At 45.5% G+C, this 27,972-nt stretch overlaps 1 protein-coding gene across 1 annotated transcript; it reads left to right on the top strand.

The window, feature by feature from the left end:
- Positions 1-80: 80 nt before the first annotated feature.
- slc12a6 (solute carrier family 12 member 6) lies at positions 81-27,808 on the top strand (the record flags this gene model as incomplete). Its single annotated transcript, XM_079214987.1, has 25 exons — positions 81-261; positions 10,387-10,481; positions 10,880-11,008; positions 13,410-13,556; positions 13,644-13,698; positions 15,543-15,673; positions 15,913-16,154; positions 16,251-16,375; positions 16,469-16,654; positions 17,391-17,555; positions 18,452-18,550; positions 18,909-18,966; positions 19,079-19,253; positions 19,843-19,961; positions 20,057-20,155; positions 20,258-20,377; positions 20,605-20,709; positions 21,373-21,541; positions 21,629-21,824; positions 21,896-22,065; positions 22,158-22,289; positions 22,991-23,098; positions 24,613-24,896; positions 24,987-25,120; positions 25,823-27,808. 25 exons carry the CDS (start codon positions 81-83, stop codon positions 25,912-25,914), a joined length of 3,516 nt encoding a protein of 1,171 aa, XP_079071113.1. The 3' UTR covers positions 25,915-27,808.
- Positions 27,809-27,972: the final 164 nt, after the last annotated feature.

The raw sequence follows: 27,972 nt of genomic DNA, 5'->3' as shown, positions 1-27,972 counted from the left end.
TGTGACCACACACAAACACACACACACACACACAACACCCCATCCCTTTTCTCCCTTTCCTCCCCGCAAGTGAGTCTGCCATGGCATCGGTGCGCTTCACGGTGACGCCCACCAAGGCGGAGGACCTCCCGGGGCTGTCCGACACGTCGCCCGACATCAGCTCCCGCTCCGGCGCTCGCGTGCGCTTCGGCTCCCGGGAGAGCGTCAACCGAAGCGACGCGGGAGGGGCCGAGACGCCGGACCACAGCAATGTGGATCAAGGTGAAGAGCACACACACATACATCCACGGAGCCGAAATGTGTGCTGTCGTTTTAAGGGACAAGATTTTACATGTTTTTTTTATATTAAATACGCCTCTTAAGGCGTGGGACGAGAAACACAAAGCGGATCGCACACACCTCGCCCCGCATACCAACCCGTGGCTCTGTCGAATGTAACTACTTGGATCGCTCCAGACAGTGATCCACTCTTCAGTCCATATGTTAGAGGCGTGTCAGCCAGCCGCTCCTCCATGCTGACGCAATGGCTCATAAAAAAAAAAGATGTAGTGTCGCACCTTCCTCAACAGTTGAACCTGTCCGGACTTATGAAAATCATTTTGAACCGTTGGGCCGTTTAAATTCCATTCAACTGTAGAAAAGGAAATGTCAGTTGCAAAATGTCCCCAAGAAACAGCAACAAGATGATGTTGTTGGATTTGTTTTTAGGGTTGTCAGTCCCATTTCCAAATAGGAAAATAAATTATGAATCATTTTTGGGGGTTAATTCTGGATTTCGGCCCAGACGATCCCAAACTGTACAAAGAGTGAAAAGGAGGCTTTAATTTAGGAAATTCAAGATTGGCACGATTTAGTCAGTTATATCTGTCGGCGTAATGATAATTATAGATCGAGTTCGAAAATAATATATGTTCTTGTGCAGAACTGTAGGTCTAAATGTCTCTGCAGTCATAATCTGAAGGAGAGAAGAGATATTTTAACACTCAGATAACATGCATGTGCTGATGCACATATTAGATTCAATGTGACTCACAATGCCAGAAGATATCATTATCTCTGATGGCAATTAAATATCCATGAATGCACGTAGAAATCCCAGAAAAAGAAGCTCCTTATAACTCCAGAACCTGATGATCGTCACGAACACCGTATCAGGAAGAAATTGGTGGTCAAAGTTCACTATGACTTAACAAAACACAATTTTTTTTGGGCCGTAACTCAAGAGTTGATATGCTAGCTATGACAAATTCACACCGATGTCTAATAGGAAAAAAAGGTGATGATATTTTGGGCAGACGTGGATTTGAACTGTGACTTTGACTTGAGGCCTTAATTCTAGTTCTCAATTCTTCTTCAGTATCAAAGCAATCGAAAGATTTCTGGATTTTCCCCCAGATTCCTGACGTCTGTAGCAGCTTGCGTCTGAATTAGTCTCACAGAGGTTTCTTTATTTCTTTTTTTTACTTGCGTCAATGTCCTCTTTTGAGTGTAAACAAATTGTTCGACACACGCACACAGCAAACTGTTATTCATCAGTTCCAGTTCTACCTCCCACACGTCCTCCCCTCGGTATGCTTTGTCCCAGTACAGACGCTGTTGCAGTACATCGGACACGCTGGTTCGCTCGTCTATTTTTTTCTCCGATCAGTCAGGTGTGACGTCACGTCTGTCTTCAGCCTCTTGGCTGCGTAAAGGTAGTCGAGGAACACAAGCTAATTCACAGGATCCACACACGACAAACAAAAGTGCCTCGTGCATGTGTCACGTTTAGCAAATAGCTTTCTGTCTGTCTGGGGCATAAAGCTCTTTATTTGTTTTCCAAGTGAGAGCTTGACTTCAGGGCTGTGAGAAAGAGCAACGGTTCAGCTTTAATGCAACTCAGCAGACGTTGAGGACACTAAGAGGACAGTGATGCATGTTGGGATCATGGTGTAGGTTTCACCCCCGCTGCTGCTCTCAGCCTCCTACAGTGATTCAGGTCTGTGCTTAGCGGTAGCTGACAGCAGAAACCTTTTCACGTGGATCTCACAGGTGCAGCTCGTGAGCCTAGTTTGACATGAAAGTTATGCGTTGGAATCCAGATGAGTGAATGGAAGACAAGTGGGCAGTTTCCTTCATCTGTGCGAGTAAATCCCTCCCCCAAAAGAGTTTAAGGGTAGCTGCCCAACAAAGGAAGGGTTGTAACTGTAACTGTATTAGTGGCGCTGAGCCACTTAAGCGGTCGTGTCGTAGTGAGGAAGCCCCGCGTTGTTTAGTAAGCCTCCATAAATAGAAATCGAGCCGGTTAATCCGATTGAGCTTCGATCAAGCTCCGTGATGCTGCGGTTGTTTGTACAGAGAAACAAAGAGAGAGAGAGGAGGGGGGGGTGATGGAGACGCAACTGCACAGCGGTCGTCTCGGCTTAAATAAATGTAGAAAACCAGCGTGCTGACGAGAACAAAAGCGAGAACAAAAATGCTGTTGTGTTGAGTCGGGATCCTGAAAGGAGGCAGGAGGAGAGGGAGGTTATTTTCAGAAAGGTCAAATGCTCTGTGATCCTTGTTTTTTTGTTTTTTTGACACAAATAAAGTCGGCTATTGAAGTTGACGTGGTTACAGGAGGCAGTCCACATCTGGCCCCAGTGTCTTTCTGCTTCACTGAGTGTGTGTGTGTGTGTTAAGCTCAGGTGGAAGATTTTTCTTGGGGCACACACACTCACACAGCTGTGTTCCCCTGTCTATTGTGTGTCTGTGTGTGTGAACGCTGCAGTTCAACAGCAGCCTTAATTTTGTTCTGCTCTAGTGACTCAAAGGTGACTTTTTTTAATTAGATTTTTTATAGTCATTAGTTATGTTTTTTTAATTAATTTATCAATCTAGGTCTGCAACCAATTAATCAATCAAATCTGTTAATTACGTACTTAATTAACTGATAGCCACTCGATAGGAAGACATTGTTTTGTGTGTGAACGACAGTCCAAAAGGTAAAAGACAAAAAACAACAGAAAACATTCACATTTTTTATAATATATTAATCCACTAATTATTTTGTTTTAATTTTGATAGTTTGGGTTATAAAATGTCAGAAAATGGGGGGGATCCTAATTTTTATCATACCTTTTATCAAATCATCAGAATGGTCCCAGACGTATCGGCAGTATCAACGCGTTACATTAATTGTTGTGGTCGTGTGGTGCAGAAGTCGGTGTTAGCAGTCAGTCCGCCGGAGCAGTCTCAAGATAATTACATCCATAATATGCTGTCTGTCCTGATCAACAGGTTACGTGTCACGTGACCAGATCGCACGAGTGTGAGCACGCACTGACGTGTATCTGTATTTATCCAGAATGCCTTTTGGGTAAAGAGTTGATAAAACGAAAGTTACAAAGGTAACTACGGTTCTATGAATCCTGGATGACCGCCAGAGGCAGTGTTTTCACACTGGATATCTTGACTTATACCAACAAAGTCACGAGGAATGTACAGGAACCTACCTCGTCTGACTCAGGCAGAGGAATGTGGACGAAGAACCGCACCCAATGGGTGAGGGGTGGCAACGTTCACTCTGTAGTATCTGGTAAATGTGCTCGGTGATGCCCATGAGGCCGCCGCACAAAAATCCTCCATGGACACACCTCTCAGGGTTGCCCATGACGTGGAGACACTCCTGGTAGAATGGCCTCTTACTCCGGGTGGCAGCGCCCGGCCGTTCGCCCTGTATGCACAGGCAATGGCTTCCACTATCCAGTGGGACAGGCGCTGTTTTGACAGGACACAGCCCTTCCTCGGTCCCCCATAGCAGACAAAAAGCTGCTCCGACCGCCGTATACCTGCGGTGGCCTCGACATAGGCTCTGAGGACCCGCACTGGGCACAGTAGCCCTGACCTCTCCTCTCCCAATGGAGGGTTAAACTGTGCGAGCTGGATAGGTTGGTTGAGGTGCGAGCGTGTCAGCACCTTCGGAAGAAATGCTGCATTAGGCCATCGTGTAACACCCGAGCCATCTGAGTTCCACCTCAAACAGGATTCACTCACCGACAGGGCGTGTAACTCGCCTACCCGCTTTGCCGACGTGATGGCAAGGAGAAAGACGGTCTTTGCTGACAGCCATTGCAGCTCTGCCTCTGTTGTGGGTTCAAAGGAAGGTGAGCATAGGGCGTCCAGTACCACGGACAGGTCCCATGGAGGGGCCCTCGGGGTGCTCGGAGGTCGCAGTCGCTGAGCCCCCCTCAAGAAGAGGGACACCAGCTTGTGGCTCCCCACAGTGCCGTTGTCGATCCTAGCATGCTGCCATGAGATAGCAGCTACGTAAACCCTCAGGGTAGGCTGGTGGGCCATAAGGGGCCCACCAGCACCAGCCTGTGGCCCTGCTGAAGAACCCTGAGGAGTGTTGGCAAGATCAGGGCAATTGGGGCGAAAGCATAAAGAAAGCCCTCCGGCCACGTATGAGCCAGGACATCTTGACCCAGACGACTGGTCCTCTCTACCAGGGAGAACCAGCGGGGGCAGTGGGTCGATCTCTCTGCTAGGCAAAGAGATCCACCTCTGCTCTGCCGAAGAGGCCCCAGATGCTGTGCACGACCTCTGGGTGAAGGCGCCACTCCCCCGGTGGAGGCTTGTGACGGGAGAGGGAATCTGCAATCTGGTTCCGCTCTCCTGGTAAATACATTGCCCGAAGGCTGGTCAGGTCAGAAGGGCACGGGGAAACCCGTAGCAATCCTGCAGACCTGGTGCCCCCTTAATGGTTTATGTGGAACACGGTCGAAGTATTGTCCGCCCGAACAAGTACATGTTTTCCTCTCAAATGTGGAAGGAAATGTCTGAGCGCTAGGTGCACAGCCTGTAGCTCCAGGACATTGATATGTTCCCTGCGGTCTTGAGCGGGCCACTGCCCCGAACAGTCCTGCTCTGCCACACTGCACCCCACCCTGAGAGGCAGGCATCTGTCGTGACGACCTCCCGACGGGATGAGATCACGCCCATGGGAACGCCTCCTGACAGGTATGCTCTCTCCCTCCACGGGGATAGAGCTCGGAGGCACTGCTGTGACACTCTTACTGTCCTGTGCCTGTGGCACTCGACGTCCAAGTGAAGGCTGTTCAGCCATCTCTGCAAGGGGCGCAGTGACAGCAAGCCCAAGGGAACGACAGCTGAGGCAGCTGTCAATTTGCCTAAGAGGCGAAGAAAGAGGATGTAGGGCAACCGTCTGCCCCCTCGGAAGAGGGGGAGGCGGCGGAGGATGCTGTCCACACGCTGGGGCGACGGACAGGCTCTTATAGTGGCCGCATCCAGAGCTAGACCGATGAAGGTTATGCTCTGAGAAGGGCTCAGAGAGCTCTTCTCCATGTTTACCCTGAAGCCCCAAAGGGCCACATGAGAGAGAAGGCGAGCGGTGTCCTGTGCAGCCTGAGCCCGGGATGGCGCACAGATTAGATCAGCCAACTGAGGCCGCTGGTGGCTACTGGGGTAAGCTGGGGGCCGAAAATGGCCCCGGGGGGCCGTCGTGGATGTGCGGGCATGTCTCGGCGAAGGCTGGAGAACTGCTGCCTGGTCTGAACGGCCTGCACAGTTCGCTGAAGCGCCTGCAGAGCAGCTGAGCCAAAAAGCTCCCCGGGTTCGACTGGGACAGTACGGAGGGTCCGCCTGCATCCCTGGAGGGCTCCCTGGAGAGGGCCAACGAGCTGAACTGTTTCTTCAATAGGTTCAGTTCACAGCCCTCATCCGTCTCCTCCTCTCACCACACCTCCCCCTCTGCCCCCCCTGTTGAGCTGCACTTTCGCTGAGCTCACAACATCCAATGGCTCTTCCATTGAGCCCTCAACACCCGTTGGCTCTCCCAATGAGCCCTCAACAATGGGCTCCTCCCCCCTCTCTCTGTGACGATTGACCAGGTGAGAAGACAGCTGGAGAAACTCCACCAAGGCAAAGCTAAAGGACCTGATGGCATCAGCCCCAGGGTCCTAAAGACCTGCGCCACCCAGCTGTCTGGTGTCCTGCAGCACCTCTACAACCTCAGCCTGAGGCAGGAGGAGGTCCCGGTGCTGTGGAAGACGTCGTGCCTGGTCCCTGTCCCGAAGAAGTTGATTCCATCCGTTCATAATGACTACCGACCGGTAGCCCTCACCTCCCATGTGATGAAGGTGCTGGAGAGGCTGGTCTTGGCCCACCTCCGACCGCAGGTGAAATCGTCGCTGGACCCTCTACAATTTGCTTACCAGCCTCATGTGGGTGTGGAGGACGCCATCATCTACCTGCTGCAACGAGCTCAGTCGCACCTGGATGGAACAGGTGTCTCTGTGAGAGTCACTTTCTTTGACTTCTCAAGTGCATTTAACACCATCCAACCACTGCTACTGGGTGAGAAGCTGCGGGTGGTGGGGGTAGACTCGTCCACCATCTCCTGGATCACTGACTACCTCACAGGCAGACCACAGTTTGTCAGAATGGGCCGTGTGCTGTCTGGGACGGTGGTCAGTGATGTTGGAGCCCCACAGGGAACTGTTCTGTCTCCCTTCCTGTTCACCCTGTACACCACTGACTTCCAGTACAACACAGAGTCATGCCATCTGCAGAAGTTCTCTGATGACTCTGCGGTGGTCGGGTGTATTAGGGATGGACGGGAGGAGGAGTATAGGGCAGTGGTGAGTGACTTTGTGAAGTGGGCCGGCGAGAATCACCTGCTTCTGAACGTGGCCAAGACCAGAGAGATGGTGGTCGACTTCAGGAGAAAGACAACAGCTCTGAGTCCTCTGTTCTGGGGGAGGACGTGGACATAGTGGAGGAGTACAGGTACCTGGGTGTTGCCATCGACAGCCGACTGAACTGGAAGGCCAACGTCAACGCTGTGTACAAGAAGGGGATGAGTCGACTCTTTTTCCTGAGGAAACTTCGATCCTTCAATGTGTGCAGCAAGATGCTGGAGATGTTCTACCAGTCGGTTGTGGCCAGCGCTCTGTACTTCGCTATTCTCTGCTGGGGGAGCAGCATTGGAGCCGGTGACACCAATAGACTTAACAAGCTAGTTAAGAAAGCCGGCTCCATCATCGACTGCAAGCAGGAGTTTCTGGAGCAGGTGGTGGAGAGGAGGATGCTGAAGAAACTTTTGTCCATATTGGACAACCTGGACCACCCTCTCTACCACCTGCTGCAGGGCCAGAGGAGCACTTTCTCCAAGAGATTCCTCACGCTCCGCTGCACCAAGGACCGCTTCAGGAAATCATTCCTGCCGACAGCAATACGGCTTTACAAAAAGTCACCGCTTGCTAGTTCCTCTGTGAATTAAACACTGTACATGTTCATAGTTACCTACACTTAACACTTTACATATCATATTATATACATTTATTGCATTTTTGCACTCTCCTATTGTTTGTTGTTGTTATTTTTATTTTATTTTTATTTACACCTTAATATGCACATACATACTTGCACTCTTGCACTTCTACTTTTAAACGTTTAAGTTCAAGTTAATTTAATTCCTAAATTAATACTCTGTTATTCTTTCTTTCATACAGCTATTTTATTGTTGTTGTTATTTGTATCTTTATTCTATTAGTATTATTATTGCATATATCTTACATCCCTGTTGTTTTTATATCTTATCTTATTTTCTGTGTAAATGGCTGCTACGCGACACTAAATTTCTACGCGACACTAAATTTCCCCTTGGGGATTAATAAAGTATATATTCATTCATTTATTCATTCCTCCAGTAAGCTTCAGCGAGAGCACTGAGCTAGTGGGGAACCGGTCGAGTGGCAATAGGTCAGACATAGTCTGTCTAGGAGAGGGGAGCGCAGCGCTCTCTTCACTAGTCCAGCAGCTGTGACTATTGGTGATCAGCCAGTAAGCTTCAGCACTTTCTTCAGAGCACTGTCCTACTGTGGAGACAGGCCGGCACAGTCTGTCTTCTCACAGCTACTAGTCTAGTAGCTGTGAGAAGACACCGTTCCCTTCAAGGAGGGTACAGCTTGTCAGCCTTTGGGGGGCGAGAGACCCCGTGACTCCGACTGGAGGTCACAAGGCTACCAGCGACGAGCTCTGTTTCCACAAGTTTCAGCTTTAGCTGATGCTAACACGTTCGTTAGCCTGCGTAGCGAGAAGATGAAAAAGGACATGATCGCAGGATGAGGCCGGAAGTTATACCCGGCTGGGGACTCATCCGAGGTCACACGTGACATTTTTGGTATACGTACTCGAACTGCGCAAGCGCAAGACGGAAGATATCCAGTGTGAAAACACTGCCTCTGGCGGTCAGTAAGGATGAAATAGAACAACGGTTGAATATGTTGTGAATGATCAGCCAGTCCAAAATCTTTTAAGGACAAATGAGCAAATAGCTTGTTGGTTAATCTTCTCCGACCGCCACACCAGCATGAATATTAACGGGCACGTTGGTTTCACTGGTGTGGAGTCACTTTCACGCTCGCTGTCTTTTGCCAGATGAAGGACTGTGAACAGGATGGGAAGTTGCCACCCACCAGCCAAATGCTGCTTTTTTAAAATGTCTTTACATATTAACTTTGTGTTCCCTGAGACGGTGTAAGTCGCTGATGCATTCAGGGTCAACCGGCTGTGTGTGGTGCAGCTTGCTGTCTGGACTTCATTATATCGGTGAAAAGCAGAAGCTCCTGAACTTGTGTTGCTTCAGGAGCGCCACAAAATTCCTTCTTGTTTTTCTTTCAGGTTCATCTGTTTTTTTTATCAGTCGAATCAATTCTCACATTCGTCTGTGACATTGATCGGGTTCGTTAATCTTTCCACCCCACAGCCAAACAAAAACAACCTAGTTTACTGTGGTCTCTTAAAGAAATGCCTTTAAATATCACTACTGCAGCAAATGTTGACATTTATTTATTATGTGTGTTTAAGTGGCCAAGAATATCCCCATCACAGGTTATTGACGGGTTTTTACAGTCCTTAAGGAGGAAAGGGTTCAACGTTTCACAAAAATACACATTTTGTGTCTTTTTTCCGTTATTCAGTGGGTGAAGCCACATATTTATCACGAGACCCCCACCTCAGGAACAACGTTCTCAGTAACCACTAATGCCTCACTGAAGAGAAATCAAGTGCTTCTTTAAATACAATAGTTGCTGCATCAACGCATGACTGCAGGATATTCATTTTTAATTGTAATAGTCGGTTAAAACAAATATCTATTTACTAAATCCTCTGACTGATTAATCACTGTACATGTTTATGTTTATCCACACTTCACATATTACTTACATAACTTGCATTTTTGCACTCTCCTATTGTTTGTTATTGATTGTTTATTTACACCTCACACACTTAATATACACATACTTGCACTTTTGCACTTCTACTGTTTAAGTTTAATTTCATTCCTAAATTAATACTGTGCTTTTTGTTCATCCCAGATATTTTTATTTTATTTTATTAGTATTATTGTTGTATATATCTTTTATCCCTGCTGTTTTGGTATCTTCTTTTTTTCTCTTTAAATTGCTGCTACTCAACACCAAATTTCCCCTTGGGGATTAATAAAGTATATATTCATTCATTCATTCATTCATTCAAATGACCCTTTCTTGTTGCGGGTCACGTACCGGCGTCCCTCTGTCGAACGTGACGCGCCGCATTCGGCCGCTCGCCGCCGTTGGCGTGACTGAGGCGGAGCGGCGGAGGGAAGTGATGCTGCTGACTCAGCGCTGCTGATGCACTGGTCTGTGCTGACTGAGGCGGAACTGAACCGGTGGCCGTTGCATCAAACCGTGTGTGTGTGTGTGTGCGATAAAAAGTTGAAGTACAAACATTCTCTTCAAGCAGTAGTCAGGTGACCAGATGAACTTTGAAACGCCAAACGGTTATTTTAATTATTGACTAATAAAATCAATTAATCACTAACGACCAGAGATGTGCTTTTACTTTACAGGATTTACAGCCAGGTAGCAGTTGGTCATATTCTTCCTCTCTATCAAACCATCACACTTCTTATTTAAACACAGAAATCACAGAAGGTTGGGTCATGAAAACTAGTCTGGCGGCACAGAGCTTCATATTTGTGCAAATGATAAAATAAATGTATAAACTCTGCTGATTATTTCAGCTCCAATTTGTTTGTTATAATTGTTCCTCTAATTTAAACTGGACTTTAAGCAATCAGCCTTCAATTTACATTGAAATGCACTTTCAATGATGTGAACGATGAAGAGGGACAAAATCCACGGTCCTCTTTCTCAGGAAAAACGTGAAGGAAAAATAATCTGACGATAACATGAAGCAATTGAGTAACTCGAATGAAATGATTACCGTCCAAAGATACACCCGTTTGAGTTGACATTGAAAGTGTTTTAAGATCTATCTCCGTGTTTTTAAGCTGTGAGTCGATCCTTTCATCGCATTCATGCTCTTCTCTCTCTCTCTCTCTCTCTCGGTGTCTAGGTGATGCAAACTCAAAGATCTCCAGCGTGTACATCAACAACACTCACGGCGTGGACGACGATGACTTCTACGACAGGAACTTGGCCTTATTTGAGGTTCGAAACGCAACATTCACGGATCTATTAGAGCGCGTTATAATCACGTTGAATCAAAGTAGGAAAAGACTTCCCTGAAAACCGTCACTCTTCCTCTTATCATACTGCACATAGATTGGAAACAGAACCTCCAAATGGTGGCTGTTTGCTTGCCAAAGCGTCTGCTCCACTCGAGCCCAGAATAAACCAGCATTTGGCTGGTGGGTGCAGATAATTTCCATCTTTATAGATTTTGAAGTTCCCTGGAAGGGACTCTTTCTTCTATCTCCCACTCCTTTAACGACTCATTCAATATGCCGGTTTCGCTCCCGCTGCTCTCTTCCACCTCGTATCTGCTTTTCTCCATCTTTCTTCATCTTGTTATTTCTATCCCCCGCCCCCTTCCTTTCACATCACAGGAGGAGATGGACACTCGGCCCAAGGTGTCGTCTCTGCTCAATCGCCTGGCCAACTACACCAACCTGACGCAGGGGGCTAAGGAGCACGAGGAGGCCGAGAGCATCGGCGAGAAGAAGAAAGCCAGCAAGGTATAACTCAGGAATTTAAAGGAATAGTGTTAGAAAAATTTACTCGACACCTTGAGGTAAAATCATAGATCAGGACATTTATTCTTCGGAGAAGGAACAAAGTCAGAATCACAAACATGATATGTCAATTGCGTATCCTGGACTGCTCCCTGAATGAGCAGAGAGTTACCTCTTAAATACATTAATGACACAATCGCAGAAGCTCTCATGACGTCTTCAGATTCGCTTGCATCGGCATGGTCATATGATAACAAGGAACACCACGTTCTTCACACAGGGACATGTAGGCATCCACAGTCTCAGGACTATCAGAAGGTCACTTTAAACAGGAGAGGAGGTCACATGAGAAGCCACAAGCCTTTACACATTATATGATTAATAATATAACTGTGAAACAGTACTTGATTAAGAGTAAATACGTTTTTCTTCTAACAAATAGTTAGGGATCTTTTGAAGTGGGCGGTTGTGTGAGGTATTTATTCATAGTCTGTTTGGTGCAACACACAGCAGTGCTGTGCTGTGGACGGGGGTGGCAGAAAAACACTTTTAGATGCCTTAAGAAAAGCCCACGGAAACAAACACAATATCAGTTGAAGTGAACACTATATTTAGATTATTTTCACCCGTTTCCTCACCGTCATATGTTGTATTTTATTATTTATCTGAGCTCTCTTCAAAGCCGCAAGACTCCATTTACAAAAACAGTCCTCTGGCCTTGCAGAACATGGTAGCTGCTGGTCTGCCGGTTAGTTAGTGTGTGTGTGTGTGTGTGTGTGTGTGTGACTTTGGTGAATCCGAACTAAACCTCTCAAACATAAAAGTCTCACAACAACGCAAACTAAAAGACGGATCGAGGCCGCGTCCCGTGTTCTGCGGGGTCAAAGGAGTCTGGTGGGTTTGAACAGAGCACGGATAGCGGCTTCAGTTCCCCGTCTGAAAGGCGAAGTAAAGAGGTCAAAATATTCTAAATATAGTGTCCAGTGTTATTTCTACTGCTGACCCCGTCCACAGCAGCGCATTTCTTTCCTCCTGAGCTCGTACTTCTGTCTGTTTCTCTAAACTCATGCACTGTAGATGATATGCTGACTGGACAACTACCTCACACAACCTCACTTCTTAAATATCTGGACTATCCCTTTAAATGGTAGGTAGACTTTTGTTGGGCAGTAAAAACACCTAGTAAAATATATAAAGGCCCAATAAAACATAAAACAAACGGAGGTGCATCCACTGTGTTTAATGTGCCTGTCCTGACACTAATATTCTATGAGATCTCTTTTTGTGTAAATCAATTTATTTCTCAAAGTTTATGACAATCTGACGAAAATTTGCAGTTATCTCCCGTTTTAAAGACGGCACCCACTCGTCGTATACGATCCCAGATGTACCAGTTGTACAGCAATCAAAAGCAAGAGGATGATTATGGGTACAAGGGTGCAATAACAGGGATAGGAATTAAACATGATCAAACTTTATGTGGTTTGGATTAGTGTACCATGTTATGAAATCCTTTCAACATGCAGTAACTCCTTGACACGCGAGGTCTCTTGGCTCGGCAGCTGTGAAAGTACAATGTGACCCTGATCCGCTCTGCCATCCTCGCTGATGAGGACCGTCTGCTGGCAAAAGTAATTCACGGCGCATTTGGCGACAACAGACGTTAAACCCCAAAACATTTAAAATCCCCTCTGGCCACGCAGCGTGTTCAGTAGGAGCTTTAGCACACGCTCCTGCTTCAGGGTAGAGCGGGGATTCCCATTTTACCACGTTTACCTCTGGGTGTGCTGCAGGTGCCTGAGGGGGGAACCTTTTCAGAGACTTCCACATGTTTGTGTGAAGGAATAATAACAAGAAAGGAGGCACATAATATTTTAAGTTGATGCAATACTGATGGTCATAATAAGCAGTAACTTACCAGCTGGAATTAACTTTGCGGAAACTAGTGGATTAATGATTTAAAAAGCTGGTTTAGAGTAATTTATGAACAGTTGAAATAGTAATACAATATGTATTAATACAAAGCAACTTTATTGATGTAGAAAGTTTCCACAAAGCTTTACAGGAAACATTAAAAGCATAGAGAAAAAAACAGTCACAGAAGAGAAGAAGAGAATATGATTTAAAGTTGAAATACAGCGGGAGGCTAAAGAAGATGGCTAAATCCTGGTAGTAGTGTGAATGTTAACTTTATTTATAATTTAATTGAATAAAAAAAAAAAGTTGTTTCAAATGAACATATGTGGGTCAGGCAGGAAAGATCGAGAACCTCCACTGTAGTGTTCATGCGTTTCTCTCTGTTTAACAGTGAAAGATATGGAGAGTTTCTAAATGTAGTGATGTTTATCCTTTAATGACCAACTGAACCTGATTGTCTCTCTCTCTCTCTCTCTCTCTCTGCCAGTCTCCTCAGATGGGGACGTTCATGGGCGTTTACCTGCCTTGCCTCCAGAACATCTTCGGCGTCATCCTGTTCCTGCGGTTGACCTGGGTGGTGGGCAGTGCCGGGGTGCTGCAGGGCCTCTGCATCGTCTTCATCTGCTGCTGCTGCGTGAGTGTCTGTGTGTCCGCACGGCGAGACGGGAAAAAAACCCGTCAAACGCACACTAAATGTCTGCCTCTGACCGTCTCTCTGCAGACGCTGTTGACGGCAATATCGATGAGCGCCATCGCCACTAACGGAGTCGTTCCAGGTATTCTTCCATCGTTCAGTCTTCTCCCTCTCATTCTTTCCCAACACGTGGCGTAAATGGCTCTGCTGGGCCGCGGTTTTTTTTTTTTTTATGGCGACCATTTTGAGTTCAATCAGCAAAGTGACCTAGCCCTCTGAACCCCGCGGAAAAAACATGTTTTCTTTAAAAGAAATCTGCAATAATACACTTTATCAGAAAGAAACGGACCTGTGGTCCTTGAACCACTGCTAAACACAGAGACACAGATTGTAAATAGTTTAATTGTTTCTGTTTTCAATATTTGTAACAATTTGTTGCCACTTGGGAAAATGTTGGGCATATAGATTCCATTGTTTTCCCATTTTTGTAAAAATAAACTTGCGGTTTTCAATTTATTTAATTGATGTTTGACTCGTAAAAAGTTCTGTCCACTTCTGGCTATGATTGTGCCGTTTCCATAGAGGCGCAGGACTTTTATGTTGCCGTGAGAAACGAGGCCACGGTGAGTAAAATGTAACCGGAGCAATGAAACCTGCTTGATGGGTTCAGAGGACTAGATGTTAATTTTTTTTAATTTTCCAGGTTGTTTCCTTTTCTAGTTTTCCTGCTCCTCGTCCTGTGAAGTGCATCTGTTTTTCTAATGAATGTTATTTCTGTTTGTCCCGTCTCTCCCTCTGTCCACCTCTTCCCTGTCTGTCTGTACACACATTTAAAACAACAGGATATTTATCCGCCATTGGCTTTACCGCCTCCAGACGAATATCCCAAATGTCAAAAGTAGTGTTTCCACTAGCATGTGACATTTTTCGATGACTGGATGTAGAATGGAAACCCTCGGTAACATAGAGAATTAATCCAACTGTAATGTTTGACATCTGACATTTCATACCATGCTGTCTTTTTTTTTTTTTTTTTTCCACTCACCTGAACAGCCTCTCATGCTTTCCTCACCATCTCGCCTCAGATGGGAGTTAATGCTGGATGAATGTAGATTACTGTGGAGGAGTAATCAAAAGTGTTTGGCCTCCCGAATACAGCTCAGCGCTAAAATAATCATTTGTCATGCGTGGGCATTCATTTTCTGTTGCCATTCATTTCATTGTTTGTCTGACGTTCACCTTTTTGTTAAAGGCTGAGTTGCTTTTCGGAAACCAAACACTGAGCTGACAGTCGGTAGTAGATTTGGAGTTTCTCTTATTTCTAGTAGCCCCCCTCTTCCTCATGTGCTCTGTTTTTTATAACCGGTTCAAATTGTTTCAGCAGATTTTAAGCTTTCTGTTATTTTGAGCTCACTCGGAGTCCCGGTTGTGTCGGGAAAAACATCCAGGAAGTTCAAAGCACGCAGCATCCTGTCTGGGTTTCTATTTAAAATGCTTTTATCCCAGTGCAAATACAATACCTGAGTTTTGTCAGCGATCCTAAAACATTATTACTGTCGGTACCACAAAAAAACATACCGAGTTCTGATGCGCAGCTCTGAAGACAGTCAAGCATTTACTTCAGATGCAATACTTGTACTTCAAAAGAGCCACATTAAAAAAAGTAATTTGCAGATACAATTTGACCAAAGACTCCGTCTTCTTACTCCGATGTGTCACGTTGAACATTATGCTTATTTCTTCAAGCATAGGATGATTTCTCTCATCAGCTGTCCTCTTCTCTCTCTCTCTCTCTACCTCCTAACATCATAATGTCACTAACATCATCCCTCTCTCTCTTTTTACGTCCCACCTCCTCTTCTCGTTCCTGCTTTTTCTCTCTCCACATTTCCACTTCTTTCAACCCTGATGTACAACCTGCCCCGCTCTCTCTCTCTCTCGCTCTCTCTCTCTCTCTTCTCCTTCATCCTCCTCTTCCTCCTCCAGCGGGAGGCGCCTACTTCATGATCAGTCGCTCTCTGGGTCCAGAGTTCGGCGGGGCGGTGGGCCTGTGCTTCTACTTGGGCACCACCTTCGCTGGAGCCATGTACATCCTGGGAGCCATCGAGATCCTTCTGGTGGGTTTTCCTCCTCTTCCTCCTTTTCCTCACCTCCTTTTCTCGAGGAGTCATCTGTAATCACGATTTTTTTCGTAGCAGCGATAATTAAGGAAATATTCCTCAACGGTTCATTGCTTCCGTAATGTTTTTTCTGTCATCAAGAACGTCAGTGTGTTCAGTGATGGATGGAATCTTTTAATATGGTAACAATCCAATAAATGTCTTTCCATTCTTCCACTCTCCTCTCCCTCCCTCAGATGTACATCGCACCCAAGGCGGCCATTTTTGAGTCCAAGCACCCTGAAGGCGAAGGGGCGGCCATGTTGAACAATATGCGCGTCTACGGCTCCATCTGCCTCCTCCTGATGTCCCTGCTGGTCTTCGTGGGCGTGAAGTACGTCAACAAACTGGCCTCCGTCTTCTTGGCCTGCGTCATCATCTCCATCGTCTCCATCTACGTCGGCGCGCTGGTCTCCGCCTTCAAACCGCCACAATTCCCGTAAGTGTCGACGTAAACGCGTCGCCGACAGAGCCGTCGATTGTCGTTCTCGCGCTTTTTTTTTTTTTTGACTGACCGATGGGCTTCCGTCCGCAGCGTGTGCATGCTGGGAAACAGAACCATCAGCGGACACGAAATCGAGGGCGACCAATGTGCGAAAACCGCTTTGCAGCCGATTAAAGAGCCAGTGGAGGACGCCGACAACTTCGCGTTATTTAATGGTGGGTACCAATCAATCATCATTGGGAAGTAGGAGAGTAATCTAGTCACACACGGGTTCAGGTTTTTTATACACTCTGTACTCCTCCCTTTAGAAAGCAGCACCATGGCCCCGACCTTTGACCCCACCCTCGAACCCCCTCTGCTGGAGCAGACCACGTATCTTTGGAAGCAGTTTTGCCAGGGCTCCGAGGGCAACGCCTCCTGTGACGAATACTTCCTCGCCAACAACTTCTCCCAGATCGAAGGGATCCCCGGTCTTGCCAGCGGGATCATTTCAGGTAGTGTGTGTGACAATACTTGTGTGTGTGCGTGTGTGTGTGTGTGTGTATAAAGTATTTCAATACAAAGGGTGAATATCCACTCGTGAGTATTTAAAGACACAGAGGAGCAGACAGGTAGCTGTTATGTGCTTTTCATGCCACCAGTTTTCAGAAAAGTGGAATTAGACGATCAAAACCATTTGTAAAGTTTTGTCATAACCCAAACATTATTATTTTTCAATAATCATGGCTATTTGTTAGTAGTTTGCCATCTTTGTAAACTTGTTGGTTCCCTTTCTTGCAGAGAGTTAGATGTTAAGGTCACCAGATTAAGTATGATAAAACTAACAATAACTTTTAGTTAATTATTTAGCAACTTTATAAAACAAAGTTAACAAAGTGCTTTGACGTAAAAGCAACAGTGAGGTCAAATTTAAACACTGACCAACTTCCTGAAAATCAAATGAATGGGTGTGCTCTGCTAATTAAGCTACAGGTGTTGCTTTTAATAATTTCTTACCCTTTTTTTTTTTTTTTTTTTTACTACACTTGAGTGAAGCCCAAATTCTCATAGAGGAAACACTGAGGTCCCATCTTTCTGTCATGCGCTCACTGCACATATGATAATCATTTACCCGCAGTAGTACTAGTCCCACGTCTGCTGTCCGTTCTTTGAGCATTTCGGCCTCGATGACCACGGAGCAATACATCCATAAAGTCGCTAACGAGCGCATATTGAATGTCGTCCTCGTAGAGAACCTGTGGAGCGCCTACCTGAGCCGAGGGGACGTGGTGGAGAAGGGCTCTCTCAGCTCCTCCCCTGACGCACACCGGGCCTCCACTCAGCAGCCTTACGTGTTCGCCGACATCACCACCTCCTTCACGCTGCTGGTGGGCATCTTCTTCCCCTCCGTCACAGGTACAGGCTGTTCCTTTTGTCCTCTTGGTAGCTCATAGAAACATATGGAGCATGTAAACACTGCTGCTATCATTCTGCGCTGAAAAGGCCTTGTTGACGGGGAGAACACAGCAGGTGTGACATTGATTCTTTGGCATGACTCTTGTTCTGTCAGGCATGTATTCTTGGATTCCTTTTTACTCCATACGATAAAGACTAAGCCGCTTAATACAGATGGATTCTCCTCCTTGATCTGAAATGTTTTCACACTTAATTTGATCGTTAGATACATTTTAAACGAGCATAATATTAAAGTCAGCATTGAGCATTTAAAAAGCTGGCATTTTCAAACTCAAATGCTGTATATAATACATAGCAATACCACTATCTGTAGATGGGGATCATTTCATATTGTGTCCATTACTCCAATAGAAACTTGTTTCATGAGTCACAATCATATCAGTCGCTTCACTCGAGGCACAAGTTCCTGCTGCTGCTGCTTAGCTTCCCTTGTTATTCACCTCGCTAGCTGTTGAGTCAGGAGAAATATTCTATTCTAAGGCGGGACTAGCTGAATCGAGTTTGGATCTATTGAGAACCGCAACTTGAGCCCAGAACGTGTCTTCAGGTGTTGATGGAAAGAAACCAGGAAGTCAGCCAAGTTCAAACAACCTCTGACTAGAAAGCACCTGGAATATCAGGGCGAAATAAAGTGGTATTAATTTAAATGTGTTTATTTTTTATCACTATCTTCTGACGGGTCTGAAGGTTCAAAGGTTTTACAATGCAAATAGTTCCAAAGACGTCTGATTAGTAATCTGTGTTATGATTATGAGGGTTTCTACAACAACAACCCTGCTTTAAGTTATTCAACATGTAATGCCAGTGTTAATGAACCCGTTCATTCTTTTCCTCAGGAATCATGGCCGGTTCCAACCGGTCGGGGGATCTGAAAGACGCCCAGCGCTCCATCCCCATCGGGACCATTCTCGCCATCATCACCACCTCCATCGTCTGTATCCTTTCACCTTATACTGGGAACACATTTCCACAACTCAAAGCACCATTGACACATTTTCCGACACAGTCCAACAGTTTCCCAGAGAAAGTCGGCCTCCCTCTGCACAAAAACAACAACAGACTGCAAGATAATTATGAACCTTTTGCTGGAATCTTCTGTATTACATTTCCCCCCAACTTACTTTGTCTTTTCATGTCACTGTTGAGTTATCTATTTCTTTTCTGCTTTCTTGCTAAATGAATTGCTCATTTCATAATGTTTCCATTATGCCTCTAAGGCACTTATCGTCGGATGCTTTTGATCGGATTTGCTTCCCCGGCTGAGTGTCTGTTTCCTGAGCGCCGTCCTCTCAGACCTGACCAGCGTTCTCTTGTTCGGCGCCTGCATCGACGGGGTGGTCCTCCGAGACAAGTCAGTACATCGGCTCTTTCATCCATGTGTGTGTGTGTGTGTGTGTGTGTGTGTGTGTGTGTCCTCCGCTGAAGCAGATTTTTTTAAATATGCGTTTGTGTTCCTCCTGCAGGTTTGGCGACTCCGTCAAAGGGAATCTGGTGGTGGGGACTCTGGCCTGGCCGACTCCCTGGGTCATTGTGATTGGCTCTTTCTTCTCAACGTGCGGCGCCGGCCTCCAGTCGCTGACCGGCGCTCCCCGGCTCCTGCAGGCCATCGCAAAGGACAACATCATCCCCTTCCTCCGGGTTAGAGCTGCAGATTCTCCCATGTTAAATACAGGGACACAACATGTACATCATTAGTGTTGCAAACACACAACTAGATCCCTACTATGCATTTAATCAAAAGGAAGACAGAAACATGTCACATCATAAAAGCTATTTAAGCTCCGTCAGTTCTCACAAAAAAAGACAGACTGCTGCAGTAATAACAGGAGAACATCTAAAGGGTGATTTCATCCTACATACCATAATGTATGTTTCCTCTTAAATTGAGTTTGATCCATTTATTTCAGCTACTTTCAGTGTAATTTGATAAGATTTAGATTATAACCACTCGTTGCTCCAATTTCTTACTTATTTTTCTTTTACAAATATTCCCCCAAAATAACAGATCGTACTAAAGAGTGAAATGATATTTTTTGGGGGGTAAATTGTAACCCATTTTCAGGCTGCTTTGCTTGTTGTACCTGTGCATGTTTTCACTCTTTCTGCTTGTGTGTGTGTGTGTGTGTGTGTGTGTGTGTGTGTGTGTGTGTGTGTGTGTGTGTGTGTGTGTGTGTGTGTGTGTGTGTGTGTGTGTGTGTGTGTGTGTGTGTGTGTGTGTGTCTTCCAGGTGTTTGGCCATGGGAAGGCTAACGGGGAGCCCACCTGGGCCCTGCTGCTGACGGCCCTGATAGCCGAGCTGGGGATTCTCATCGCCTCTCTGGACCTGGTGGCTCCCATCCTTACAATGTAAGAGTGTGTGTGATTGGGGGGGGGGGGGGGGGTTATTGGAACTTGTGTCTTTCTCCTCCAGAGCTTCAGTTCATTATTTATTCTTCATTTAGGTTCTTCCTGATGTGTTATCTGTTCGTGAACCTGGCCTGTGGCCTCCAGACTCTGCTGAGGTCGCCCAACTGGAGGCCGCGCTTTTCCTATTACCATTGGTACGGAGACACACACACACACACTCCCAACGCACATACACACACACACACACACACACACACACACACACACACTCTAATCTGTGCCTCTGGTATCTCCAGGACCTTGTCATTTTTGGGGATGACTATCTGCCTGGCGCTCATGTTCATATCCTCCTGGTACTACGCAATCGTTGCCATGGTGATAGCCGGCATGATCTACAAGTACATCGAGTACCACGGGTATGTTGCCATGGAGATTCTACCCCCAACCCCCACCCACATACATGATGGTACATGTACAGCATGGTCAAGAGTGGTTTGTGTGTGTTTAAAAAAAGAAAGAAAAAAGTGTGTGTTTATAAGTATTGAACACTAGTATATTTCTTTGCGTGTGTCTGATGAGGCCACAATGTACATATTACATATAATGCAGTACATGCATGTATCCCTGTGTGTGTGTGTATCAGAGCGGAGAAGGAGTGGGGGGATGGGATCCGCGGTCTCTCGCTCAGCGCTGCCCGATATGCGCTCCTGAGGCTGGAGGAGGGGCCGCCGCACACCAAGAACTGGAGGTACGGCCGAAGCTGCTTTTCTTCCAACCATCACATCCGTTAAAGTGCACCGCCGTCATAAAGCTCAGCATTAAATAGCTTTACATCACCGGGATCCACTTTACCTCCTGCTTTACCAGTGGCCCTCCAGCGACTCTACTGGGATTGTGGAACAAAGGCATTGGTGTTTTTTAGCTTATTGTGATGTCATTTCGTGGAGTATCTTCAAATCTGTACAACCTAAGAGGTTATATGAACCTTAATAATTGATCAAATATAGAAATTGTTGTACATTTTTATATATATTTTGTATTGTTTGTAGGTTTTCATCAATTTTGAATAAATGAACACACCAGACATCTTTTGAATTCTGATTGTAGAAACATTAATAAATTATTTCTCTCCGTAAAGATGGAAGCCTCAGCTTTCCATTCCAAAAAGAATGGATGCTGCAGCTATTGTGTTTATTTATTTTTAGAATCTACTTTTAAAATGTGGAAATAAAGACATGAAACAAACTGAGGATAGTGAAACATATTTAGTCTGATGCTACTAAACGGAAAACAATAATTATGAAACCTTTTCAACGCAGACTTTATTTTCTCCCTAGATTGTACAGAAGGAACCCGCTGTTATTGCTTCTTAAAAATCCACATCCTCGTCTTCTCGCCCGCTCTTCTTCAGGCCGCAGGTGTTGGTCTTGCTGAAGCTGGACGAGGACGCCCACGTCAAGTCTCCTCGCCTGCTGACGTTCGCCAGCCAGCTGAAGGCGGGGAAAGGCCTGACCATCGTCGGCACGGTCGTCTCCGGCAACTTCCTGCAAAGCTACGGCGAGGCGCTCGCTGCCGAGCAGGTGGGAAGCTCTGCCGCTGGCGGCGCGTGTTTCCAACGTGACGTTTTTTTGTCAATCTGTCCATCTCGTTGCCTTCTCCTCTTTCAGACTCTGAAGCACCTGATGGATAAGGAGCGCGTGAAGGGCTTCTGTCAGTGCATCGTGGCCCAGAAGCCGCGTGAAGGCATCAGCCACATGATCCAGTCCAGCGGCCTGGGAGGCATGAAGCCCAACACGGTGGTGATGGGCTGGCCTCACGCCTGGAGGCAGAGCGAGGACCCGCAGGCCTGGAAGACCTTCATCAGTGAGTCCAGGAGGATGGGAGACAATTATGTTGTGCTTTTGGCTGTTGGCTAACCGCCCTCTTCCTTCCAGACACGGTGCGGGTGACCACGGCGGCCCACCTGGCCCTGCTGGTGCCCAAAAACATCTCCCTGTTCCCCAGCAACAGCGAGCCCTGCGCAGAGGGCTACATCGACGTCTGGTGGATCGTCCACGATGGCGGGATGCTGATGCTGCTGCCCTTCCTGCTGCGCCAACACAAGGTGCGAGAGCGTGCTTTTTGAGTTTATTATTGTATTTGAACGTCTTTCCTTCGTGGAGAATATCTGGAGTCTGAGTGTGCGCTCCTCCTCAGGTGTGGCGTAAGTGTGGGATGCGAATCTTCACAGTGGCCCAGATGGAGGATAACTCCATACAGATGAAGAAGGATCTGGCAACCTTCCTCTATCACCTACGCATTGAGGCTGAGGTGGAAGTGGTTGAGATGGTAGGTTTGATTTATCGGGACATTTGAACTGTGTAAGAAATATTCTTGAAACTGATATTTTTAGTCCTACAAATGCAGAGGAGGATTAATAAAAGAACAACACAACGGGTTGTTTCTGCTGTTTGTGCTGTAACTAGCATTAGCTACTCGGCCGGTAGAACTAAACAAAGTAGAGTCTGCACACTCGTTACCTCGGCAACGTACACGATCCGTGATCGCTTTCCTTCCCTTCTTCCTCTAAAATATTCGGTTTTGATTTATTTGCCAGATAACCAGAGCCTCATTTCTACCTCGAGTTGCAACGATGCAGTCAGCCGTGGCTTCTTTGTGCAACTAGCGACTGTCTTGACTCATGATGGTTAAATGGTAACTTCAGGACCATATCTTCATGTTTTTCATGTTTTTTGTGATTTAATGGGGACAACCATTTTGGAAATTGATTCTGAGCCTGTCGGTGCCAAAAAGTAGATGTTTTAGTGGACCGACATTGACACCGGCCCAGTTTAAAAAAATGGTTGTACCCATAAGTCACTGAGACACAAAAACACGGAAATGGCCATGTTGGAAAAATACCAAAATGACCTTTTTATGTTTAAAGAAGTGTTTTGTGCACGTTGGAAAATAATTAGATTGTCAAGACATGTTCGACGTTCTATCAGCGTAACAACGCTCAGCGACTTTGTTGTTTTCTCTGGTCTCAGCACGACAGTGACATCAGCGCCTACACCTATGAAAGGACCCTGATGATGGAGCAGAGGTCTCAGATGCTGCGGCAGATGCGACTGTCGAAGTCGGACCGGGAGAAAGAGGTAAACTCGGGTGGAGCGCTCACGAGCGCCTCGTGTTCGGTCCCTCATTCCCATCCGTTGCTTTCACGGTCAGCCATGGCATCCTCGTCTGACCTGTTTGTAATTGTCGTGCATCATTTTATCAGGGAAACCCTGGTAGCGGCAGCAGTAGGCCAGAGGCAGGTGGAGCTACAAAGTCTCAGGTGAGGTCAGTGGTTATGGCCAGCTGTGAGTTTTTACGACATTCAAAAGTTATGAATGGTAGAGGATGTCGCCGAGACAGTTTAAAGGTAGTAAGTCAAAACAAAAGCTCCAGGGATTTAAAATATCACAGAAATCTCAAACATTGCAGATGAAATCAGACATTTTATGATAAATGTCAATTTAAATCAAAGAAAAGTCCTGTAATGAGAGATCTAGTAATTTCTTTAATGATTTTGAGAAGAAAAAAAAAAACAGATGTTAGAGATTTAAAAGAAGGAAAAACAGGAGTTTTCTAGCTCCACCCACAATCTGAGATCACACATTATATCTGTGTCTATCTGAGAGCAGGACATATCCCATATCATGTCACACATTTTCTCACATTACAGGGTCACTTGGTCATATTTGATGTAGAAAAATGGCCATATTCATGAACCATTTCATAAATAACATCGGGACCATGTCATTATCTTTCTCCTTCGTCTCCTCAGCGGGTTCGCTGGAGTTTTGATGATGTAAGTTCACTGGTTGCACAGTATAAAGCACCCGCAGCGCTCGATGACGTATTTAGACATCGTGACCGTGTTAGACATGTTGGTAAAGATCACGTGGTTTTAGATCAGTGAATCCTTCAGGAAAAGAGAAAAGTCTGAATGCTCTTGGGCCTTTTTAAAATCAGCATACCGATAATAATTCGGTGACTCTGACTCAACTTTCTCGTTAAAAGGGCAAAGAAAATAAGAATGAATAAGAGCTCATGAAGATCAGATTTCACTTTTATTGCGGTCCCTAAAAGCCTCTTTATCTGAAGGATTCACTGTAGAGTTTGTCCAATAATGAATATTTGCTGATCGGGGTCAAATGTACTTTTTAGTTACTGAACCTTTCCTCTAAATGCACTGATGTGAAAAAGAAAACCTTCTTTTCTGCTCTTTTTATGACTCACTCACATTGCCATTTGAGAGCCTCTTCAGATCCCTGTAGATATCTCTATTGCTCCTGATAGATTGGATCATGTAGCCTGTGGTTTGTGTTACCAAGTTAGGTCACATTGTGTTGTCTGTAGGTGAATCTGTCCCTCAGGTACAACGTCTCAAACACATCCAAAGGAGACAGACAGACAGGAGTAAAGAGTTTGGTAAGGCAGGTAGAACTAGGTCTCCGGCAGGTGTGTCGTGAGATTTAAATGAACACACCAGCAGCACCACACAGACACACGAGGCTCAAAAGATCAAACAAAACTCACAATCATCCTTTCATGAATGCGGCCATAACTCGGCACCCAAAATACCAGCTCCGGTTTGCCGCAGCAGAATGCTTTGTGTGTCCAGGCCCAGCTGGTGAAGGACCGCAACTCCATGCTGCGGCTGACGAGCATCGGGTCAGACGACGAGGACGACGCGGACGGCGGCGAGCGAGACCGGCCCACGAACATCGCCGTCGGTGGCGGAGGAGGAGGAGGAGGCGGCGGCAGCGGCGGCGGCGGCGGCAACAGCACCGAGCACCATCGCCGAGTTCAGATGACCTGGACCAAAGAGAAGTCCTCGCAGTACAGAGCCATGCACTCCGGCTGCTCCACTCCAGAGGGCTTCAGGGACATGCTCAGCATCCGGCCGTGAGCGCTAACGGCGTCGTCCCAGTCTTCTCGTGGCGTTGGTGTGGGTTTAAGAGGTTCGCTGAACGCGTCTTTGTTTTTTCCCTTCAGGGATCACTCCAACGTCAGGCGGATGCACACCGCCGTCAAGCTCAACGAGGTCATCGTCAATAAATCCCACGACGCCCGGCTCGTCCTGCTCAACATGCCCGGACCGCCCAGGAACACGGACGGAGACGAGAACTGTATCCTTTGACGGCCAGGGTTGCACTTTTTCACTGATTGAACCAAAGTAGATGTTTAATCCACCAGGGTTTCAACTTCTCTCTAGCGCTCTTTTTTTCTTTTCTTTTTTACATCAGAGTGTAACGTCATCTTCAAAGGAAAGAACATGTACGTTATTTTTTACATATATTTTATTCTCTTTTGATTTCCAATGTTGTACGAACTGCAAATATAATGAGGCATCATGACCCGTTTTCGATTTTTTATAGAAACAAGTAATATTGCAGATCTCACTTAAAAGTATGTGAAGGTATTCCAAATACACAGCAGATTATTTTACTTAAAAATCAACTCTAAGACTAAATGAGTTTTCAATGCTACATCTGTAGTTTTTCCTTTTTTCCTTTAATTGTGATCATCATAATTGATATGACTGTTCCAGAGCTTTATTGCAGCGATGATTTACTCCAAGTTGTAGTTTTCCTGATGACATAAAGAGTTTTTTAGGTAAAAAGCAACTGTGCATTTTCTCTGAAGATGTTTTTTAAAGTTTTAGTGACTGTTTTTCCTCTTTTATTACCGCAAAATCTTTTCCACTCGGAAGAAGAGAAATCGTTTATCGCCAGATCTTCATCTTGTTTCATTACAACACGTTCTTTGTTCCTTCTGGTTACTTCAACCAAGCAACGTTTCTCAGGATCGCTCCTTAACTTGCCGACCAGACATGGAGTTCCTGGAGGTCCTCACAGAAGGGTTGGAGCGCGTCCTGTTGGTGCGGGGCGGCGGGAGCGAGGTCATCACCATCTACTCCTGATCGGTCAAAACCCAGGAAGCTGATCGTGCAGAAGTGAGCGAGGGCCGGAGACGGTTGTGGAGAAGGGGGAGGGGCCAAAAGGAGAGACCGTCGCCGGCTGCAGCGTCGGCCGTCACGCCCGACACCTCCCTGTTTCTTTTCTTTTCCATCTTTACACCGTTCTGTCATGACGAGGGTTTCCTTTCCACTCGCGACAGAAATGACAACAGAATTCCACGAACGAGCAAAAAGAGTGAGTGTGTGTGTGTGTGTGTGTGTGTGTGTGTGTGTGTGTGTGTGGGTGCGTGTGTGTGTGAAAGTCGTCCCCTGAGGGAGGGTTTGGTTTGTCGGAGAACCAGTGTTTCGTGTTTGGGGGCGGTAGATCAGTGAATGTCCCAGAAACCAGAGCGGTCACACTGACGAGACTCAGGATCGCTTTTTGTACAGAATGTATTTTGGAAGAAGTCGAGAGTCTGGATGTCTGGATGGAGTGTTTTCTCCTTTAAGACGCAGTGAAGTTTTATTACATTATTACATAAAAACTGGAAGAGAAACACTGCATCAAAGGAAGTGAGGAGCCTCTAGTTTTACACCTGCTTACTGGTTTGTGTGTTTTTGTACCCGCTCCGTACGTAATGGGTCGTTGAGACTCAGAATCCCTTCTCTGGTACGGAGGCTCGTTCGTGGCAAATGCAAAATTAAATGTGGTTCACGGTAGAAATAAAAATAGTTATTATTTGCTATCTGAATTTTGACTTTCAAAATTATAATTTTACATTTAATTTGATCTCATTTTAAAATTAATTAATCAAAGAAAATCCAAAGTCAACATTAATAGTTACAATGGCAAAATTATTAGATTGCGTATCAAATTATTTGATAAAGAAATCTATTTTTTAACGTACTACGTGATAATTATGTCAATGCAATTTTGGACTAATTCAAGTAAAGGTTGTAACAGACGGGCCCGATATATGAGATAGAAATCATGGATAAAAAGTCAAAATATTTAAATCCAAATTAACTTTTCCTCTCACAATTGTATTGTGGACCCTCATTTTGTATTTATTCTTTGTCTCTTTATAAAAATGGGCCTCTATACACCGACGACTCATTATCTCATAAAAACTAATCTACAAATCAAATGTCTTTCAGTCGAACAGCAGCAGTTTCCTCTGCGGTGAAGTCGGCTGCGCGTTGAGAATAGGAATCTGTTACTTAATGTTATTATAGATAATATCATGATGTCAACCAGGAGGAGAACTCAAATTAAACCAATGATAAGGAAACGTAGCGGTTCTTCTGTGTCGTGCCATAAACTACGACGGCAGACTTTGTGGTTGTGAAATCCTCAAAGAGAGGAATGAAACCGTATTGTTGACACACTGGACCACCGTGGAGACCAATGCATGCTGTCAAAATGTCACTTGGAGAGACGTGTGTGTGAGTGTGTGTGTGTGAGAGAGTGAATGGTACATGTGTTCATTTGACACATTCTGGTGTGTCCCATTCCCTCTAATGAGAATATTGGCTGCTTTGTGTGTGAGCTTGTGCCCTGTAACTCCACCTAAACAACCTGCGGACATCCTGCTGTGTGTGTGTGTGTCTGTATGTGTGTTTTTGTGTGTGTGTGTGTGTGTGTAAGAGAGAGAGAATGTGAGCTTGTTACTAAAGTAAGGAGCTGTAAACTAGAGGTATTGCTTTTGTTATTTTTCTTTTTTTACAGTGTTATCGTGCAGGGATTATTTTATGTTCATAGTTTTCTTTTCTTAAACTTTTTTTTCTTTTTTTTTTCTTGCTTGTACATAAAGACAAAAAAGGATCCCAAGTTTTATCTTTTTTTAATTACATTAATATAAAAAAAGGAATCATAAAAAACTTTGCTTGAAAAAATACTGGAAGAAATAAAAGCAATTTTGAAAGAAAAGTGACGAACTGTGATCTTTTGTTTTATCGTATTACAATGACAAAGTGTCTGTTGGTTATTGGCTGATATTTGTACTATAATCAATCAGAATTGATGATTCATGATTTAATTTGCCTGTTTATTGGGAGGAATTTTGATACATCATTAATTTA

The sequence above is a fragment of the Taurulus bubalis genome (genome assembly GCF_910589615.1).
Source record: "Taurulus bubalis genome assembly, chromosome: 3".
NCBI lineage: Eukaryota > Metazoa > Chordata > Actinopteri > Perciformes > Cottidae > Taurulus > Taurulus bubalis.
This window is presented reverse-complemented; position numbering and strand designations above follow the sequence as displayed.